General features: G+C 39.8%; 1 protein-coding gene across 1 annotated transcript; it reads right to left on the bottom strand.

The window, feature by feature from the left end:
- Positions 1-292: 292 nt before the first annotated feature.
- LOC138982773 (uncharacterized) lies at positions 293-21,117 on the bottom strand. The gene is made up of 7 exons (XM_070356102.1): positions 20,977-21,117; positions 18,460-18,654; positions 13,254-13,399; positions 12,649-12,761; positions 12,007-12,198; positions 10,921-11,029; positions 293-9,892 (listed from the first exon to the last, which is right to left on the bottom strand). Exons 2-7 carry the CDS (start codon positions 18,636-18,638, stop codon positions 8,586-8,588), a joined length of 2,046 nt encoding a protein of 681 aa, XP_070212203.1. The 5' UTR covers positions 18,639-18,654; positions 20,977-21,117; the 3' UTR covers positions 293-8,585.
- Positions 21,118-21,507: the final 390 nt, after the last annotated feature.

Raw genomic sequence — 21,507 nt, 5'->3', positions numbered from 1 at the left:
ACGTGTTTGTATATATGTACGTGTAACAGTTACACACTTCTGATGTTCAACAGATTTTTCTTAACAGGCTGTTAGCAGTGTAGAGGGCAGGATCAAAACTTCAGTGAATAAAATCAAAAATCCTTCAGGCATTTTATGTTTACTGCTGTTCTTTTGTATGCAAAAAAACAGACCCAACCTGCAAAGAAGTCAAGCATCTTCCCCCAATGTATGTCTCTCCTTTCTCCGGCCTCTTCCTTTGAAACAGACACACACACAATTGTGCCCATGCATGCACACAGAGACAGACACAGATCATTTGTTAATTTTATTTCATTCCGAGGAAATTTTTGCAGGCAAGAATTTCATAACATGAAAAAAATCACATCATTTCAATATTATATGTATGGTCATCAGATGTTAGTTTTATAAAAAAAAATATATAAAAAACAGTTAAACTTCTTAAAATTATATTTACCTGACATATGATACATCAGTATTTACAATTTAAGAATAATTGTCCCACAAATTCCTGAAGAAAAAATTAATCGGGTACCATCATTCTGAGCCTTTAAGAATAATTGTCCCACAAATTCTAGAAGAAAAATGCATCAGAAACCATCATTCTCAGCCTTATAAAGTACATCAAAATATACAACTATACAGAGAAAAAACTGTAAGACTAAAAAGTGTACATTGTATAAACAGTCCCCCAATTAAACAATCCCCATCGGCCAGCTTTGTGTTTGAATTCATTACTATCACAAGATGCTGCGACTGAAGATTAACAATTTCCCCTTACAGATCTTTTCTACATTTAGAATAAGATTAGAAAAATGCTTAAGAACAATAAGCCATAACGCTAAAACTCATGTCGTGCAGAACAAAGTATAACAAAAATGTCTGCAGAAAAGACAACTAAATTATAATGTTACGCCCAAATCAAATGTGCTCAAAATCATTTTTCTTGGAAGAGTTTACATCAAATAATAGAAGCCTGATACAATCTGTGTTCTTAGAATGGGATGTTTTTTTTTAACCCTGCTTTACAGTCATCAATGTCTAACATTTCAGTGCTACAACAAGAATGTGTTTTAAAACAATCTGTAAGGAATATAGGGGGGTTTCAAACGATTTCTCAAAAACAAAGGAGATTCCAGGGATCATAATCATAGATTTATTATGCTTGTTAAAGTAAATTATTGATGAAGTACGCAATTTATCTGAAGGAAATGGTTCTTTGCTGTAGTTCTTTGGTTTGATGAATGTTTCCAATGATATTGTGAAATGTAGGAACACTTTTGGTGTACCAAGTGTCCTTTAACACCACATGAAGGTGGGTCAAATCAATATTTTGTTCATTCACTGATTTAATTACAGGTACAGTTACAAAACCCCCATACTTAAATACAGTGAAACCCCTAGTTTAAGACATGCACACACTCCACCTCACCCAACCCCTTAAATGTAAGCCCCCCCCCCCCCCTTCTCTTTTAAGACAGTGTTTATTTTGAGCTTTTCTGTTAATAAACTCTGTACATTTTACTTCCCCTTTAAGACTCCCTTATTTATAAGACTTGATTTCCCCCAAACCCCCTTCCCCCCCAAAATAAAATACCCACACAAAAACCCAACATTACAACAACAACAAACAAACAAACAAAACAAAAACTTTTGAAGGGCGTTTCACTGTACAATGTATATAACAGGGCAGTAGAGGGAGAAGGAGCACCCTACATGGCAGGATGGATGCCGATGATACAAAGTGTCGACAGGTTAAAGGTAAGATACATATTGTAGCACCTCAGTCACTGACTCAGTGTCGAATTAACGAGTACACACCTACTGGCAGTCCTAATCACTCAAGTCAACCATGGGAAAGATGAATATTAGCGGAAAAAATTACATCCACATGGGGAGATACAAGCGCTTCTATTTTAATTAAATCCATAGACGTTACTGGCATCAAATGCAATTAGATGGAAGCCCTTTCTTTCTTTCTTTATTTGGTGTTTAACGTCGTTTTCAACCACGAAGGTTATATCGCGACGGGGAAAGGGGGGAGATGGGATAGAGCCACTTGTCAATTGTTTCTTGTTCACAAAAGCACTAATCAAAAATTTGCTCCAGGGGCTTGCAACGTAGTACAATATATTACCTTACTGGGAGAATGCAAGTTTCCAGTACAAAAGACTTAACATTTCTTACATACTGCTTGACTAAAATCTTTACAAAAATTGACTATATTCTATACAAGAAACACTTAACAAGGGTAAAAGGAGAAACAGAATCCGTTAGTCGCCTCTTACGACATGCTGGGGAGCATCGGGTACATTTTTCCCCCTAACCCGCGGGGGGTATGGAAGCCCTTCTTAACAACTCTTCAAATAGGCCTGAGCGCATATCCCCAATTGTTTTCCGATACTTTCACAATTTACACAATCATTTTTGGTCTGTTTATAGAATACTGATTTGACAACTGTATTATTATGATACTCAGTTAAAATAAAACATTTCTTTTTTTCTATTGCTTTTGACATTCCAAGTTTCTCAGTTCAACATCAATAAACTAGTTGTGTAACACCTGGGACACTGTGCCAGGCAGAAATGTATTTGCATACATGAAACTTTCCATACAAATATCAAAACTCTTTCCCACTCTCCTGAATGTATATATGTGCATGCTCTCTTTCCATAAAGTGTACCAAGCAAGTGCATGACTGAAATATCAGCAAGCAGCAATTTTGTTTGTTTGTTTATTTGTTGCTTAACGTCCAGCCGACTACGTAGAGCCATATCAGGACGAGGAAGGGGGGGATGAAGGGGGCCACTTGTCAAGCGATTCCTGTTTACAAATGCACTAACCCATTACTTGTGTCCCAGCAGGCTTTAGTAAAACCTACTGGAAGATTACCAGTTTCCAGTATGTTAAAATAGGCTTAACCTATCTACTGCTGGGCTTACATCAGAACACTAACAGATTAAACTATACATGAATCGCGAGACAAGCGGCAAGAGAAGAGATTTTTTGGAAAAAATACAGGTCAGGTGAATGAGCAAGAAGGCAGAAAAAAGAAAAGAATTCATGAAGAAAAAGAGAGCATGACAGGAAAGAGGAACCAAAAATCTACCTAACAGCAAACTAGAAAGCTCCTGCGGTTCCAAAAACAGGAGGGGCCTTTAATTTCATAACCGCAGTGCCCCACTGCGGGCAGCAAGCAGCAATGAAGAATGTAAAACAAGCTGATCTACACAGAACTCGCCCTGTTAATGATAAGGAAAGGCAGGTACAATGAAGAGTTGAGAAGAATGGTGGGATAGGAAAAACAACAAAAACCAGAGGGATTATGAAAATGGAATGCGTTGAGTAGACTTGGGGCTTACTTCAATGAAGCTCTGCTAGATGTTTAACGGTTGAAACATTTATATCGTCATTACAAAAAGTGGTTCAAGGCAGGATTGTTGTTTGGTGTGAGCAGTCAGAAAAATGCCAACACTTTTTCAATTCACTGAAAATGTTGCTGTCACGTCGACAAGTCTGCCTTACCTTTTTTTTGCGGGATCAGAAACAGGACAGCATTGTCTTCATACTTATAAATGAATTTTTTTTTACAAATATGAAGAAAAAAACATTCACCACACACACATCGTTTTAACCAAAGGGGGCAGCAATGACTGCTTTATACTTCAGAAAACTGTTGTTAATTTAATAGTCAAATCAGCATATTTGCCAAAGGAAAACAAAATTCCCCGCAACATCCCAGTAAGGAGGAAAGGTTGACATGGAAACACTGTTGATACTTTGGTCTACAAATTGATACAAAACTATGTTTACAGGAATATAACAGGTTATCTGTACATCTGATCAGACCTACTACAGTGGATCCCCCCTTTTCAGACCTCTAAAAATCTGAGAAAATGGGGTCTTAAACAAGGAGGGAGTCTTAAAATGGGGGTAAAATTAGAGAGGTTATGAACAGAAAGTCTGAGAAGACAAGATCTTAAACAAGGAGGGAGTCTTAAATTGGGGGTCTTAAAATGGGGGTTCTACAATACAAAAACAATGAAATGCCCAACAGACACCATGTTCCTGCAAACTCAGATTCATTCTTACAACAAGCATATATCATACTGGGCAACCTATTCAAGAGTTTACCGACTGGGTATGTACCGGTGGTTTGTTATCAAAATATGTACAAAATATACATTTTCTCTATTGTTCATTTCGCTATTACTAATATTAATTGAGGATAACTTTAGGGTCGGTATTTACATGTGTTCACACCACAATTAGGAATCTGTACAATATGTCCACATAGACATTATCTGAGCATCATTTTAATTGTTTAATGAAACAAAATATGAATAGTCCTCATATTCTGTTGAAATAGGTGGAAGAAGTGTTCAGATACACATGTATACATGGCTCAAAACTTTATTCTATTTTTTTGCCAGAGGCCAACAGGTATGTAAACCATATATATTGAATGAAAAATGTGGTGATCCAAGGTGATCCTTAAATTTTAAAAAAGGTTTTTATATGCACCGGTATAACAATAAAGTTGACAACAGATTTTGATGTAACTGATGTATCATTCAACAAAATTAAGCAAAATTTAAGTGTTCAGGGATATATAGTTGCATAACAAAATACCTAACTAACAGAAAAACTGTGATATGCCTTGAAATGAAAGTAAACTAGATGCACAGTTCACAATTAATGGAAATGCAAACACATAGGCATATAAAGCTCAGGTTAATATTAACTATAAATCAAGTATGATTGTGATACATGAATATATATCAAAACAAACAAAAAATAAAAAGGTTTTTTTTATTGAAAAAAGACCCACTACTATATTACTAATTTCATTAATTTGTAAAAAATAACAGAACTGGTGAAATAAGTATGGTTTGAATATTGTGTGTTAAAATCTACTGGAAAAGTACTAAAGGCGTTTCTTTGTTTGTTTGTTTGTTTATTTGTTGCTTAACGTCCAGCCGACTACGTAGAGCCATATCAGGACGAGGAAGGGGGGATGAAGGGGGCCACTTGCCAAGCGATTCCTGTTTACAAATGCACTAACCCATTACTTGTGTCCCAGCAGGCTTTAGTAAAACTAAATTAATACCTACTGGAAGATTACCAGTTTCCAGTATGTTAAAATAGGCTTAACCTATCTACTGCTGGGCTTACATCAGAACACTAACAGATTAAACTATACATGAATCGCGAGACAAGCGGCAAGAGAAGAGATTTTTTGGAAAAAATACAGGTGAATGAGCAAGAAGGCAGAAAAAAGAAAAGAATTCATGAAGAAAAAGAGAGCATGACAGGAAAGAGGAACCAAAAATCTACCTAACAGCAAACTAGAAAGCTCCTGCGGTTCCAAAAACAGGAGGGGCCTTTAATTTCATAACCGCAGTGCCCCACTGCGGGAAAAGGCGTTTCGAACTGATAGGTTTAATATTTTGTAAAACAGATATTAAATAATCCTATCACAGTCACATTAATGCATCAATAGTATGATATGTTGTATATGGAATGTACAGTCTTGCCATATTTTCTACCACATGGAATGTACAATCTAAGAAAAGAAAACTACATTAAAAAACACACAATAGTAACCTGAGCAAGGAACGGTCATAGGAAAGTTCTTTCCTTGGCAGATTTTACATAAAAAATACTGTTTCTAAATCTAGTTTACTAAATTTATTTTTTAGTTCTGGTTATGCTTGGTTAAGTTAAGTCAAGGTACTATTCAAATAAAAAATACCAAACTTTACCAATTTGAAAGTTCATACCTTCTCGTGTAAACAATTATATTTACCACCTCAGACCTGTTAAGGCTTTTACAAATACAAGCATCTTGCAACTTAAAAGTTAAAAACATGCAAGTGCATGCAAAAGTTGACCTGGGAGATTGGACAAATGTCACAAGATGTAGCCGAGATTCAAACGCTCAAACGTCCACATGGGAGGCCAACATCTTATCCACAAAGCTACTGTGCCCGCAAAGAATACAACCACACTATTGATTTATGGTAAATGTGCAAGTGACAGGATGCTTTATCCCATGTGGAAGTCTGAACATATTTGTGGTGGTAAATATGATTGTGTACGGGGGAATTAGGATCAGGACATTTGATTTACCTTTAAGCAGTGAGTGAACAATCTGTGCAAAACGTTATTGTACTGAACAGCAACAAAATTGAAAGGTTGCAAATGAAGTTACTGTAGTAGTAGTAGTAGTAGTGGTAGTGGTAGTGGTAGTGGTAGTAGTAGTAGTAGTAGTAGACACTGGGGAAAAAGTCACACTCGAATGCCCCTACTTCTAGTATTACAGTGGTCGCCGCTTAATAAAGCCACTTCTGGACCGACGAAAAATGGCTTTAATAAGCGGCGGATTTATTAACCGGCGGTCCAGGAATACGTCATTTTCGAAAGAAAAAAAAATCTTCTCTTTTGTTTATGTCACTCAGTCACTTTCTTTCGTCATTTACACTTGTTTGAATCTAAACAAAACTTCACGAAGGATGTGGAACTTTTGTTTTAATTATGTACATGTACGTGTACTTTGATCACTTCGGTACATCAATAATTTCACTGTCACCGTCACGAATCATTACTCGGCAGAGAAGAACGATTTTATGAGTGTTTGTTTGTTGGTCGTCTTCCACATCAGAACAAAATAATGTGAGTTTTAGTCACAAACTACGTGATTTCTCTGAGAAAACTGGCTTTAATAAGCGGCGGGTTGGTTTTATTAACCGGCTTTTTCTAATACATAAGATATAGTGAAAAATCCGGACCGTCTGAAATCGGCTTTTATAAGCGGCTGGCTCTATTAACCGCGGTTTTATTAAGCGGCGTCCACTGTAGTTTCTATGGTGTCTGTCAGAAAATCATTCTGATGCTGATTCTCTCAACAAGTTTCAAAAATAATTACAGTGGAACCCCCCTTTTAAGAACTACAAAAATATGAGAAAATCAGGTCTTAAAAAGGAGGGAGTCTTAAAAAGGAGGGAGTCTTAAAAAGGAGGGAGTCTTAAAAAGGAGGGAGTCTTAAAATGGGGGTACATTTACAGACCATGTTATGAACAGAAAATCCGTGAAAATCCAAGGTCTTTAAAAAGGAGAATTCTGAAATTGAGGGGTCTTAAGCTAATAAAAGGGGGGTTCAACTGTACTACTGTCTGCATTTAATTAAAATCAAAAGAGCAGAAAAAGACACAATGGAATGGTGACGAAAAAACAACACGACCATTTGAGGTAGGCCAGTACATGTATACAAGTCACATTTTATAAATATTCAATGATCATGATGCATAGATTACCCTTTACTTTGAGATGCAAAGAAACAGGACAGGCAACAAAAAGATCCTCTTAAAAAGTCCTGTAAGCATTCTCACTTCCAAGCGCAGTCCAGAAAGTTCCACAATGTCCATTATTGCATTTGCATGCAACACATCACTACCTTGATTTTAGCATCATCACAGGAATGTACACAAATCAACAAGGCTGCAGATCAGTCAAAAAATGAATGCATTATTAACTTCATGGGCCTTACAAAATCAAATAGTCTCACTCTCAATCTTAAATGGCACTATCGTTGCTGGGACTGAGAAAAAAGCTGCCTCATTTTGATTTTTAACATTTCTTGCAGAGTTTTACAAATTGGCCAATGAATACCGTATTTTCCGGGTCATAAGGCGCGACTTTTTTCCTCGAGTTTGACCCCTGCGCCTTGTATAACGAAGCGCCTAATCCGTGTATGAAATATGAAAAAAAATATTGGGAAAAAATCATGGGAAACAAAACGTGACAAGAACTCACCTCCATCTCGAATACCGGTAGTCGTTTTTTTAAATTCCGTGAGCACTTGTTTACACAACTCACACTGATCGTCACATTTCTCGGCAGTTTGATTTCATGACACACCCTCACACAGTCACACAGCAACCATGCCGAAGACGAAGCGACTTGCTTACGATGCAGAATACAAGTTGAAAGCGATCGAACTTGCTGAGGGAAAAGGACAAAGGACTTTGCCTAAGTTGAGGTGACTGAAATTTCTAGCAACAGGTGCTAGGATCCCGGACGAGCCCCCAACTTTTTCAATTTTGGTGCGCCCTATCGACCCCCTGCGCCCAATGGGTGACTGGATTACAATTTTGTTTTTAAAGAAGGGGGTGCGCCTTGTGCGCTGTAGCGTCTTGTAACCCGGAAAATACGGTATAAGGAAGTAATAATGCAAAATGCATAAATAAATAACACTAAAATAAGATAGTGAACAGAACTTTAGGGGACAGATCTATACAATCCAGCAAGCTCCTGAGCTTAAAGTAAAAAAAATATTAAAAAAATTAAAAAACACACACACAGTGACACACACTGGGGCAATGCGCTCATTGATTCTTGATAACTAAATATCTTGATAACTAGGTAAAACTTCTTGTTTTTCTTCAGCATTGTGTTTCAGCAAGTCGGTATTACAGCGAGTGTTCAAAAATTGTTCACATAAATCCTGCTGCTGCTACATTTTTGTTTACAATTAAAAAACACAGAACACTTTGTCAATGTGTGTTGCAAACTCAGCCACAATTTAGATGAAACTTTCACCCACTTGCTCTCTGGTACTTTGCAAGTTGCTGCTGTAGCCATTTGTCTTGCTGTAATGTACACCGGCATGACCGTGATGTCCATAGGGTGATCGGGTAGAGGCGGCACCACCCTTTGAGTACGGGGAGGGAACAGGAGCACTCTTGTTGCCATAGTAACCATCACTGTATTTGTCCGAACTTTGCGACGTGTGTCTCTGCTGTCTGTCATGGTATCCAGGGTCTGCTTCTGGCTGTGCACCTCCCACCATTTTAGCGATTAACTCTTTGTGTTTGCGCATAGCTTCATTCACATCTGGTTCCTCGTGTTGGAATCCATGATTATCCATGGCGAAGCGATGAGGGGGACTGTTCTTTGCGTAAGGAGCGCTGTCATAGCTACCGTCACGAACATGTCCATCACTGTCAGAGCATATACCGCTGTCAGCCACAGTTGACCCTGTCTCTGATCGTGACGACCTGTCGCTTCCTTGCTGCATGTGAAGTCGAGTGAACTGCTCTGGTAGCGGAGTGTAGTCACCGCTGTCTTGCGTGGGTGAGGGGCGAGTGTAGGGAGCCTGGCCGGGGCTTCTTGGGGAAGTGTTTCCGTAGGGACTGGGACTCTTTGCTGGGTTGAGGTTTGTGTAGGGACTGGGGCTTTGTGTGGGTGGTGTGTTTGCATACGGGTTTGGACTCTTTGCGTTTGCATAGGGACCTGGACTCCTTGAAGGATGAGCATTGGGATAGGGACCCTGGCTTACTTCTGGAGATGCACTTGGGTAGAGATTGTTGCCACGAGGGGTCTGTGGTTTGCCAGTGTGCACCCTGATCTCAGGGTACATGTGTCCGTGGCTGTCGTACTTTGACCCACGCTTGGGTTTGGCACCTTTCTCCTCATAGAACCCATCATCGTCAACAGGGTTTGGATCCTGAGAGTACGCGGACGGGTTCTGGTAACCACCTTGTCCGCCGTACCCTGCTGCCTGAGGTTTAGCACCTGCACCGTAACCATGCCGACCATCATCATACTCCTCGTCATACTCCTGCTGCTGTTGCCACTCATCTTCATCTTCCAAATCCGGCACCCGCAGTTCGATGCCGTCATTCATGGTCGGTCGCACACCAGACGGTGCACCTCCTTCCGCTATATCGCCCAACTCTCCCCTCGGCCGTCGTTTCTTCTTGCGGAAACTCTCGTAGAGCCGCCCTGCCTGTGCGTAAGAGTAGTTTGCTGCTGGGGCTGCTTCACCGATGTTTTCAAGCGGTGATACTCCGTTGACGGTCCATGCTGGTAAACTCTCCCGAATCTCATCTGCAACGAGAAAAGTCACATTGCAATTGCAGTGAAATGTTATAGTAGGCTACTCGCTAGGTGATACCCGTTTGCTTGCTGATATATAGATATAATATATTACACTTACACTTTTTTAAGGAGCAACAAACTTGCGCAAAAGGTTTAAACAGTGGAAACCCAGTAGAAGATTTTTTTTGTTCCTGTTAGTAATCAATCGTTTGACATTATTCCTAATAATGAACAATCCTCGGCAACTGTCAGTCAGTTCTGATCAATACTCATGGATGACTAAACCCAAAGCACTTTTCTCCTTTAACTCATTGTCTCCCAGGTATGGATATATCTGTACCCACTCATATGGCTCTATCTGACCAGGTATGGATATATCCGCTCAGACTGTTAGCTTCAGTCGCTTCCTGTAATGTCGATGTAACGCCTGCATTCCAGCGTATTGATACACAGTTACTACACAGTTACTACATTTCTGAGTGACCTGTTGCATCACAGCTGGTCTCAGCTAAAAATACTTGGTCAACATAGGTGGGGTAGAAAATGTTAAGCTGATCACTACATCATTTTAGCAACATGTCCTTTGAGTCTGCTTTTGCCAGTTCTTTTTCAGACAGCAGCTCTACATGTTTTTACCCATTCATTGTCTCATTCATTCACCCCTTACAAATGCCATAATAAAGGCAAACAAGCGTAACCTAGTGAATGAAGCACAAAAATCACATTTGGAGGCAAAGCTAGTCGAATAGGATTGAAGATTTAGAGCTAAGTTATTAGCCCTACGAAAACTGCCATAGGTACGCAAAGGTTCCCAAGAGCATACAACTAACAAGGAGACAGCAGCCGCCGGACCCTATTACAAACAGCACAGAACTACAATTGACAGGTGTCTAGCCGACGACGTAGAACAAATGTTGAGCTACTTTAAAAAGCCTACGCTCTTTGCCGGCAAACAACTCTGCAGAGTCTGCTGTGAAGGGAGACTAACTGTGTCACCCAGTCGCACAAGGCACACAAAAAGCACATTTTCTCCTTACCCTCAGTGACAGCTGATAGGTGGGGTCTGGGAAAATGCTGTGCTCCCAACGTTTTCCAGGCGATCTCCTGGTATATCAGATCCTCAAAGTTGAAAGTCAGGTTGAGAGTCTGAAAACACAACGAAAAGCATGCAGGATATGACAAACAACACTCACTGTGCGAAGGACAGGAGGAGAGGATACACTCTTGTTACAGGTGTATATGTATACTCAACTCAACTCAAACATTTTAATGTCCTCATAAAAAACAAGGAAAATTGCCTCGCATGGATATATTGACTACAGTGAGTTGTGAAGGTGTTGACAAGATCTACAGAATTGTTTGATATACAATCGCGTGGAACATAACAAGACCAAAGTGAAAGAAACAACCAGTTACATTTAACACACTCACTGTCTCATTCTCTACCCCTTTCTAAGCGTCGACTCTTTCTCTCTCTTCACACTTTTCCCTAAACCTTAAACCGCTCAAACACTTGGTCTCTTTCTCGCATCCTGTCTCTCTTCCTCCCTCTCTTTCTGTCTCTCTTCCTCCCTCTCTTTCTGGCCCATACACAATCTTTCCAATTCCATCACATAAAATCAAATGTTCCTTCACTCTCAAGTTTCATTTTCTACCCCTCTCTAATTGTCTGCTCTCTCTCTCCCTTTCTCTATCTCGTGATGTTGAGAAAGTGCAAGCTGCACTATACCACTTAATTCACATCAATTAACTCGCAATTTACCTTGCATTTTGTGTACCTATGTATAATGTGTTTTCACTTAAGTTATCTGTTAAAATGTAGAATTTTAGTTTTTCTATTTTCTATTTTGTATTTTTATTTCATTTTTGTAGTTAGTCCCTCTTTAGGGCGAGGGCTGGATGTAAAAAAGCAGACCACTGCTTAATCTACTACCCTCGTTAAATAAAGAATTGTCATTGTCATTGTCGTCATTATCTCGTCACACTTTTTCCTAAACCTCGAATCGCTCACACACCTGGTCTCTTTCTCTCTTTCTGTCTCTCTTCCTCCCTCTCTTTCTCACCCATTCACAATCTTTCCATCACAAAAAAATCAAAGGTCCATTCACGACTTTTTAACTCACAGGCATCTCCATTAAGCCACCGCTTCTCCCCATCGAGGCAGCGTATCCATAGTAACGCACAATGAGGTCACCATACTCCCATTGCGCAAAACGAAAGTATGATATGAGAAGGTCTAGAGCACTTGCGTTATCCTGTTCCTTCCTTGACAAGGTCTCTTTGTAAACCTGTTCCACCAGCTTGCTGAATGCAAACTGAAAATGAAATGCAAGAAAATAAGACAAGTAATAAGTTGAAGGTTGCTTAATGGAGTCAGGAGATGTGTGCAAAAGGATGTTAGAGCCTACACTAAAGAACTGAGAAACACTATGTTCTGGTTAAATAAGAGCGAACAAATTAAAAGCAGCAATGAACATGCATAGACAATACATACACACAGAACCCCTCCCCCCCCCCCCAAAAAAAAAAAAAAACCAAAAAAACAACAACCACCACCCAAAAAACAACTAACAACCCAACATAAACGGCACCAAAAGCAAAACACATCTCCCTAAAAAAACGAACAAACACACACACACACACACACACACACAAAACCCATCCCAACCACCACAAAATAAAACAAATACAAGTCTTGCAGAAGATGCAAAATTAAAACAACAGAGAACAATGCTTAATGAGAATGAAAACTGAAGCGAGCATACCTTAATTTCAAAGGACCGGCCTTTAGCCATTGCCGATTTGGCAGCATCCAGTCCCATCTGGAGCCGGCTGAGGATCTTGGGGTGCGTTTGATTGACCAGCATCACCCATTTGTCTGAAACAAAATGAAAGGCTTTAGTATGCAACACAAATGAATCAAAAAGTCAAAGCGGCGTATTGCTGCTGCAAATGCAATCCAACAAGCAAGCAAAAAACTAAAAACAACCAACCAACTAACAAACAGAAAAAGATCAAAAGACAACTGCTGATTTGAGAATTTCTCTTTTCCGTTTCCCTTGAAATATCTTTGAAAAATATAACCATTTCAGGCACACTGTCACAGATCTGGCCCGGCTTTTAATTTTACATGGGATAAAACCCTCCCTCCACTTGGTCACAAACCAAAAATCAACACCCTGACCACTGATGAGGTGAGTTGAATTTTTTTAATGAATTAATTTCTTAAAAAGCCACCGGTTGCATTTACAAAATTAATACATAGACCACGTAGTGCCTAGACCACGACCTAAGTGAAAGAAAGAAAGAAAGGAAGAAAAATAGAAAGCAAAAAAAAGAAAGGAAGTTGAGAGAAAAAACAAGCACCTACCATCTTTGTAGCAGAGCCCACAAGCCATGCTGCCATTGTTGCCGAGACCACGACCGAAGTGAACCACAGGTTGCAACACCAGGGGGCGCCTCAACAACTGGTTGCAGAATTCATTCAGCTCATCTTTTCGATCAAATCTGTAAATCCTGTAACAGAAGAGCAACAAATTGATGACAATGACATAGTCTATGTCTGCCTGTTCAAACAATCAAAGTGCAAAAATGTTGAGTTGGTACCTCAGAAAGCTCTGACTTCAACACAAACTCAGTTACAACTGACAGGGGAACCAAACACAAAGAGACATGTGGACTTTTTTTTTTAAAGGCAAAGTCTTTTCCATGAAGATGATTCAGCTCACTCTCTCTCTCTGGTCAGGTCTGTACATCAGATAAGGCCAATTCTTTTCCATGAAGATGATTCAGCTCACTCTCTCTCTCTGGTCAGGTCTGTACATCAGATAGGGCCAATTCTTTTCCATGAAGATGATTCAGCTCACTCTCTCTCTCTGGTCAGGTCTGTACATCAGACAAGGCCAATTCTTTTCCATGAAGATGATTCAGCTCACTCTCTCTCTCTGGTCAGGTCTGTACATCAGATAAGGCCAATTCTTTTCCTTGAAGATGATTCAGCTCACTGTCTCTCTCTGGTCAGGTCTGTACATCAGATAAGGCCAATTCTTTTCCATGAAGATGATTCAGCTCACTCTCTCTCTCTGGTCAGGTCTGTACATCAGATAAGGCCAATTCTTTTCCATGAAGATGATTCAGCTCACTCTCTCTCTCTGGTCAGGTCTGTACATCAGATAAGGCCAATTCTTTTCCATGAAGATGATTCAGCTCACTGTCTCTCTCTGGTCAGGTCTGTACATCAGATAAGGCCAATTCTTTTCCATGAAGATGATTCAGCTCACTCTCTCTCTCTGGTCAGGTCTGTACATCAGATAAGGCCAATTCTTTTCCATGAAGATGATTCAGCTCACTCCCTCTCTCTGGTCAGGTCTGTACATCAGATAAGGCCAATTCTTTTCCATGAAGATGATTCAGCTCACTCCCTCTCTCTGGTCAGGTCTGTACATCAGATAAGGCCAATTCTTTTCCATGAAGATGATTCAGCTCACTCTCTCTCTCTGGTCAGCATCAGATAAGGCCAATTCTTTTCCATGAAGATGATTCAGCTCACTCTCTCTGGTCAGGTCTGTACATCAGATAAGGCCAATTCTTTTCCATGAAGATGATTCAGCTCACTCTCTCTGGTCAGGTCTGTCTGTACATCAGATAAGGCCAATTCTTTTCCATGAAGATGATTCAGCTCACTCTCTCTCTCTGGTCAGGTCTGTACATCAGATAAGGCCAATTCTTTTCCATGAAGATGATTCAGCTCACTCTCTCTCTCTGGTCAGGTCTGTACATCAGATAAGGCCAATTCTTTCAACTTGGACACATACCTATAAAGTCAACAGTCTAGATGCTTTGTGCAGGGATGTCGTTAGGCGTCGGACATAGACCGATAACAAGGCTCAAATGTCCGATTCACATAGCAGCATTGCGGTCAGATGTCCTATCGTTTTCAACTGAGCGCGGTCATGGTCCGATAAGAACTCCATTCCTTCGGACAGTGCGATATTTGATATTGTTTTCGTGATAGGGCTGAAGTTTTTGGTTGTATTTTAGTTTGTTTGTCTTTTGTGTGTGTTCTGCATGTTGGTGCATGTATACTGATATGTGTGTGTTTGCACATGATAATTTTGAGTTTTGCACACAATTACAATGTCCTATTAAAATGTCTGAAAGCAGTCAAATGTCCTATTGATGCCGAAGAGCTCAGGACATTTGTCCTATAGGTATGAATTTGTGGCAACATCCCCGTTTCTGTGTATAGTGGTAATTATTGTATGAATTCATTTCTTAAAATGATGTTGATTAATGGTATGTGACCAAGTGAAGAGATAGTCTTATCTCATGTAAAAGCCTGGGCAGATCTGAGGACTATTTTCACAGGAAAGACGGTGCCTTTAAGTCTAGAATCTATTTTTCACAACCCCAAACTTTTTTGTTGACTTTGAATTAGACATCTGGTTTGGTATTTGCACTGGCTTGAATAGTAAAATTCAAATTGTAAGGAAAGTACTGTCACATTCAGTTATATGTACTGACATTCAGTGTTCACAATGGCTTCTCAATGAAACATCCAACTACCGTGATGCCGCCCGATGCAATAACTTTAGTTAATAACTTAATACAATAATACTAATCATAAAATGTTTAAAAAAAATGTATAATACATCACTTTTCTGCAGTACAGGTCCTGATATCAGCTCAAAATGCTTTACAATGAATAACAATAGCCAAACCAGCCTTTTGTTGACATAATTAATTGTAAACAACTCTTGCTGCTATACATGTAAAAATCAACTGGAACTTAAAATTTCACACTGTGGAAAGCCGGTGCCATAATAAGTATTTAAGTACTGTACAGGGGTGCGTATCGCTAGCGCTACGTGTCATTTGTGCTACGTGTCATTTGTGCTACGTGCCGCTATCGCTACGTTGATTAGTGCTACAAATAATTTGTCTATGAGTCGCTATCATTCGTTCATTATCACTATGTGTCGACAGCACTACATCTTTTAGCGCTACGTGTCAATACCACTACTTACTGACGACTTTCTCTTTCTTTCTCTCGCTCTCACTCCTGGTTTGTGTGTGTATATGTATGTATGTGTGTGCGTGTGTGTGTCTGTTTCAGTGTGTGTGTATACAGTGTGTGTGTGTATCTCTCTCTCTCTTGCTCACTCGCTCGTTCACTCACTCTGTCTCTCTCTGCCCCTCTCTCTCTCTCTCTCTCTCTGTGGCCTTAATATAATAAACCATTCTGAGTTCTGAGTTCTCTCTCTCTCTCTCTCTCTCTCTCTCTCTCTCTCTCTCTCTCTCTCTCTCACTGTGTTATGTTATTTTAGTTTGTATGTATGTTTTTGTTTGTTTGTTTAGTCTGTTAATCGTTTGTTTGTTCGGTTGTTTGCTTTTTATTACTTCTTTGATTCATATTCTAACATTTTTTAAACGTATTATCGTTAGATTAAAGTTTAAACCCTCCCATGGGTGAGGGCTGGATGTAAAAAAGCACCTGTTTGTTTATGCCATTAACCTCGTTAATAAAGAATTTGTCTTTGTCTTGTCTTGTCTTGTCTCTAGCTCGCTCTCTCTCTCTCTCTCTCTCTCTCGCTCTCTCTGAAGGAATATTTTGTTTTTCCTTTCACTTTGCCAGAGATTTGTAATTTTTGGAAGAAAGTCTCTGCATGATTTTCAGTTGTTTCTTTCGGATTTGGATCTTTTTAGAAAAAAAGGGCTTTGTTTTTGACAAATTGTAAGACAGTGTCATTGCATATATTTTTAAATACAAATATTGACACAAGGTATAACCGAGGATATTGAAACCTTTTCTTCTCTCCCAAATTCTTTTATGAAATTAGAGGGGGAGAGAGAGAGAGAGGGGGGGGGGGGATTAACAGACAGACAGACAGAGAAAGAGGGAGAAAGCGGAAGAGAGAGACAGTTAATACAGACAGAGAAAGAGAGAGAGGGATGGAGGGTGGTTTTTATTTCATGGTTGGTTGGTTTTAGTTCTTAATGCACTGTTTTTAACAATAGTTTTCATTCGGTAAAAGGCAAATTCTATTAACACTCTCTCTCTCTTCATTACAGTATTTACACACACACACACACACGCACAAACGCATACGTACACACGGTATGGTACACACAAACTCACATACAGAAAAACATCCGTGTACATGTATACGGTATCATGCGAGAGAGAGAGAGAGAGAGAGAGAGAGAGAGAGAGAGAGAGAGAGAGAGAGAGAGAGAGAGAGAGAGAGAGAGAGAGAGGAGGGGAGGGGGAAAGAGCGAGCGAGAAAGAAAGAGCGAGAGAAGACAGAAAGACAGATGGAGAGAGAGAGGGGGAGGGGAGCGGGAGAGACAAGGAGAGAGCGATTTAAAAAAGGTACAGAGAAAGGGCGATTGAGAGGTGCAGAGAGAGAGAGAGAGAGAGAGAAAGATAGAAAGAGAGAACTCAGAATGGTTTATTATACTAAGGCCACAGACTCATATACAAACCACGGGGGATGGGGGAAGAACAAAGAAAAAACAAAAAAACACACACACCAACAACAACCATGAAATAAATACGTGGTAAAAAAAAAGAGAGAGAGAGAGAGAGAGAGAGAGAGAGAGAGCCAGAGACAGAAAGAGAGAGCGAGCCAGAGAGAGAGAGAGAGAGTCAGAGACAGACAGACATACAGATCCGACAGACAGCCATGCAGGCAAATATATACACACACTCACACACAAAGGGAAGTGTCTGCCGTTTGAACATGTAGTATAGTGCTATCGACACGTAGCGTTATCGACACGTAGCGCTACAGTACATTGGTTTTTCAAAAATAGTGATATCGACACGTAGTTCTATTGAGACGTAGTGATAATGACATGTGTGAATTGTGGCAATAGCACTACGTGCCGATGGCACTACTGTTGTGGGCAATTTGTGTCGATAGCACTACAGAAAATAGCGCAAACGATACGTAGCACAAATGACACGTAACGATAGCGGGACGCACCGCTGGTGCTACCCATTCTTTTTCCTGCATGCATGTGTTCGTTTTCCAAGCCCTGAGACTTTTGCTGTGAAATAATTAGGATCTTTATCATGCGCATGAGTACACACGTGTTCAGACACTGAGGATAATCTGCATAATTCCCATAAAATTGACTCGGGAAATAAATCCAAACAAAATCAATGAAAGAACTTGTTAATTAGTTTAATATTCAGGGCTTGAAATGGAACAAGATAAAAATGGAGGACATTTTGCATTGGCGTGTGGTCTATCAAAGTTGTTAGCAAAGAAGAGCCACCCCTCTCAAGGGTCTAAGGCCCCCCCCCCCCCCCCCCGGGATTTGTTTAAAGCTGGAACCCAATCTTAGCAATCTGGTGCATTTTGAGCTGAGCATAACTTTAGATAAAAGATTGACAAGGGGAACAGGCTTCGGGCATTTAGGTTAGAGGAAAACAAGCTTTCAGGAGGAGGAAAAACAGGCTTTTGGAAGTAGAAAAAAATCATTCTTTCGTTGGAGGAAATCCTTCAAAAGGAGGACAATTTCAAGCCCTGAATAATTCCCTTTCCTTCAATCAATGGCTTCAAGCTGACCTTCTGAATGGCACGACATTGACGAGGCGGTTGACGGACACAACCTCGGTACCCTGCTCTGTGGGTCGCACCATGCGGTGCAGAATGTTATTGTTCATCACCAAGTCTGACATCCGCGCCAGTTGAATGGCTGATGGGAAGTCCGCCGGCTGCGGCGGCATCATCTCCATTTGCATCATCTTGTCTGCGCAGATTCTGTAATTGATGTTGTAAAAACAAAGCATTTGAGATGTTGTTTTTGTCATAATCATGACCATCTACATAATGGGATCTTCTAACAGTATCACTACCAGTAACAATAACCCCCTCTCCTTCCAAATGCCCTCTATTATGATCTTTCAAAGTCATTATACTCTTGAAACTGCATGGTAGAGTATATATAATATATAAATTATAATAATAATACATTTGGTCATTGTTCAACAATCACTGAATCAGTCATTTTAAATCTTATCACGTATAGTAAATTTATACTCACGGTACATTATTTGACAGTTGAATTAATTTATATATAATATATATAAAATTATATATATCATTGGAGACATTTGGGAAATTCAGATAACCTGATTTTAATTAATTCCTGTCCTCCACACCATTACCACTGGCTGTGGGACTGGGAACCAAGTACTGTAAATTGTAATTATGATAACTCGACATATTAATTTTTGTTAAAGTTATACACCTGAGCTAAGCTGCTTTACTTGGTGTGCTCTATAGATGTGATTGCCACTTATCAAGTTATCAACCAAGCAACAAGCAACAACAACAACAAAAACTTGTACACACTCGATCAGTACACTGCACAGCCTCAAGGGGTGGGGGGTCGTTGTACTACAGGTGTATAGTATACTGCTGTTCAAAATCAAAGTTGAACATTACTTTTGTTGTGTACATAGGATTAGGAGGGCCAGTGTTCAATTTTACTTTATAAATACTTAATGTATTAAAGAATTAAGTGTGAGTGTACCGTAACCATGATGTACAATTTAACTCCGATGAGAATTGAGATTGAGATTGGAATAAGCCCTAGACTGCCAGAGCCAGTGCCACTGACAGTTATTGAGTTAATTTGCAAGAAGCTTACACAGCTACTTTCGTCTACTCTGAGTACTTGGCAAGCTCTCCTGGCACTCCCATTCAATTTAAAAACAAGTCGCGTAAGGCGAAAATACAATATTTAGTCAAGTAGCTGTCGAACTCACAGAATGAAACTGAACGCAATGCCATTTTACTCGTAGCATCGTCAGGCCACCGCTCATGGCAAAGGCAGTGAAATTGACAAGAAGAGCGGGGTAGTAGTTGCGCTAAGAAGGATAGCACGCTTTTCTCTACCTCTCTTTGTTTTAACTTTCTGAGCGTGTTTTTAATCCAAACATATCATATCTATATGTTTTTGGAATCAGGAACCGACAAGGAATAAGATGAAAGTGTTTTTAAATTGATTTGGACAATTTAATTTTGATAATAATTTTTATATATTTAATTTTTAGAGCTTGTTTTTAATCCGAATATAACATATTTATATGTTTTTGGAATCAGCAAATGATGGAGAATAAGATAAACGTAAATTTGGATCGTTTTATAAATTTTTATTTTTTTTTACAATATTCAGATTTTTAATGACCAAAGTCATTAATTAATTTTTAAGCCACCAAGCTGAAATGCAATACCGAACCCCGGGCTTCGTCGAAGATTACTTGACCAAAATTTGAACCAATTTGGTTGAAAAATGAGGGCGTGACAGTGCCGCCTCAACTTTCACGAAAAGCCGGATATGACGTCATCAAAGACATTTATCCAAAAAATGAAAAAAACGTTCGGGGATTTCATACCCAGGAACTCTCATGTCAAATTTCATAAAGATCGGTCCAGTAGTTTAGTCTGAATCGCTCTACACACACACACACACACACACACACACACGCACACACGCACGCACATACACCACGACCCTCGTTTCGATTCCCCCTGGATGTTAAAATATTTAGTCAAAACTTGACTAAATATAAAAAGGAACACATGAAATGGTGTATGCAGTATTAAAAAAAAAATTTGAAGAAAGGGAGCACTTTCCAAATCCCCTCTTATCTATTCCAAACTCAGTTTGAACGGGGAACACGTTTTGGAGGGGGGCACACAAGGCTCTGTGCAAACAATGTGAGTCTGTTATCGCAGCTCTGCCGTCTGTGGGACAGACAGTGTGACACACACAAACACTAGACTGAATGGCTAGATTTAGGTCTCCGTGTCACTGTCATTTTTAGACTACACATAAGGTATCAACTGAGGTCTTTCATTCAGTTTCAAAATGAGCTTTTCAACGACAAAACATAATGAAACAGCCACTGAAACTGGAATAACAGAAAAAAATCTCATTCTACCACTACCAGTACCACAATGTCACCTGGGAGTCAACACACACCTGTTCGCAGTTGGAATCCAACGGAGTGACCGTTTAGTTTGAAAATTAACGTTCGTCTTTTCCCAACAAAAGACTAAACCAGTCAAACTCACCTGTAACACTGTCACCAAAGTTCAAATCTTCCCAGCACCACAAACACACGATAACGATTTCCTTCAGAAGTCCGTCATACTAATTTGAATGACAGCAATTTGAAGTGGCTTCCGCATACGCGGCCATCTTGGATCAAGTTTTGCACCAAAAATAGGTCAGACACCGTCACCGGTCCCACAGGTAAAGGACATACCTGTCGTGTTATTCATACCGGTGTAAGGGCAATTTGCTACCGCGAACCTGCTGGTGACATTTTGAGAAGAAAGGAAACACGCGCACATGTATGCAGTTGGACTGCAGACTGGTACGTGTATGTGTGTGTGGTGTGGGGGTGGAGGTGGTGGTTTGTATGGGGGTGGTCAGTTTGAGCAGGACCAGGTTGACTTTAGCGGTGTAATTATGTATGCAGTACATTACTGTCAGAAAAGACGAAATATATTAAATTAGATCAAACGACACGAGAAAAAAAGACCAATCTAAAAGGCAGCCAATCTAAAAGGTAAGGTGGGAGGGGGAGGGGGGGGGGGGGT

This window comes from Littorina saxatilis, linkage group LG12 (genome assembly GCF_037325665.1).
Source record: "Littorina saxatilis isolate snail1 linkage group LG12, US_GU_Lsax_2.0, whole genome shotgun sequence".
NCBI lineage: Eukaryota > Metazoa > Mollusca > Gastropoda > Littorinimorpha > Littorinidae > Littorina > Littorina saxatilis.
The sequence above is the reverse complement of the archived record's forward strand: the minus strand, read 5'-3'. Positions and strand labels throughout refer to the sequence as shown.

Bases quoted from the DNA above. Each gene is read 5' to 3' on its own strand.
- LOC138982773 (XM_070356102.1), bottom strand. From the start codon at position 18,638: ATGATGCAAATGGAGATGATGCCGCCGCAGCCGGCGGACTTCCCATCA. The intron at 11,030-12,006 runs GTGAGTTAAAAA...TTGTGTTTTCAG, and splicing joins GTGGCTTAATGGAGATGCCT to ACTCTCAACCTGACTTTCAA. The intron at 9,893-10,920 runs GTAAGGAGAAAA...TTCTCGTTGCAG, and splicing joins CCTATCAGCTGTCACTGAGG to ATGAGATTCGGGAGAGTTTA.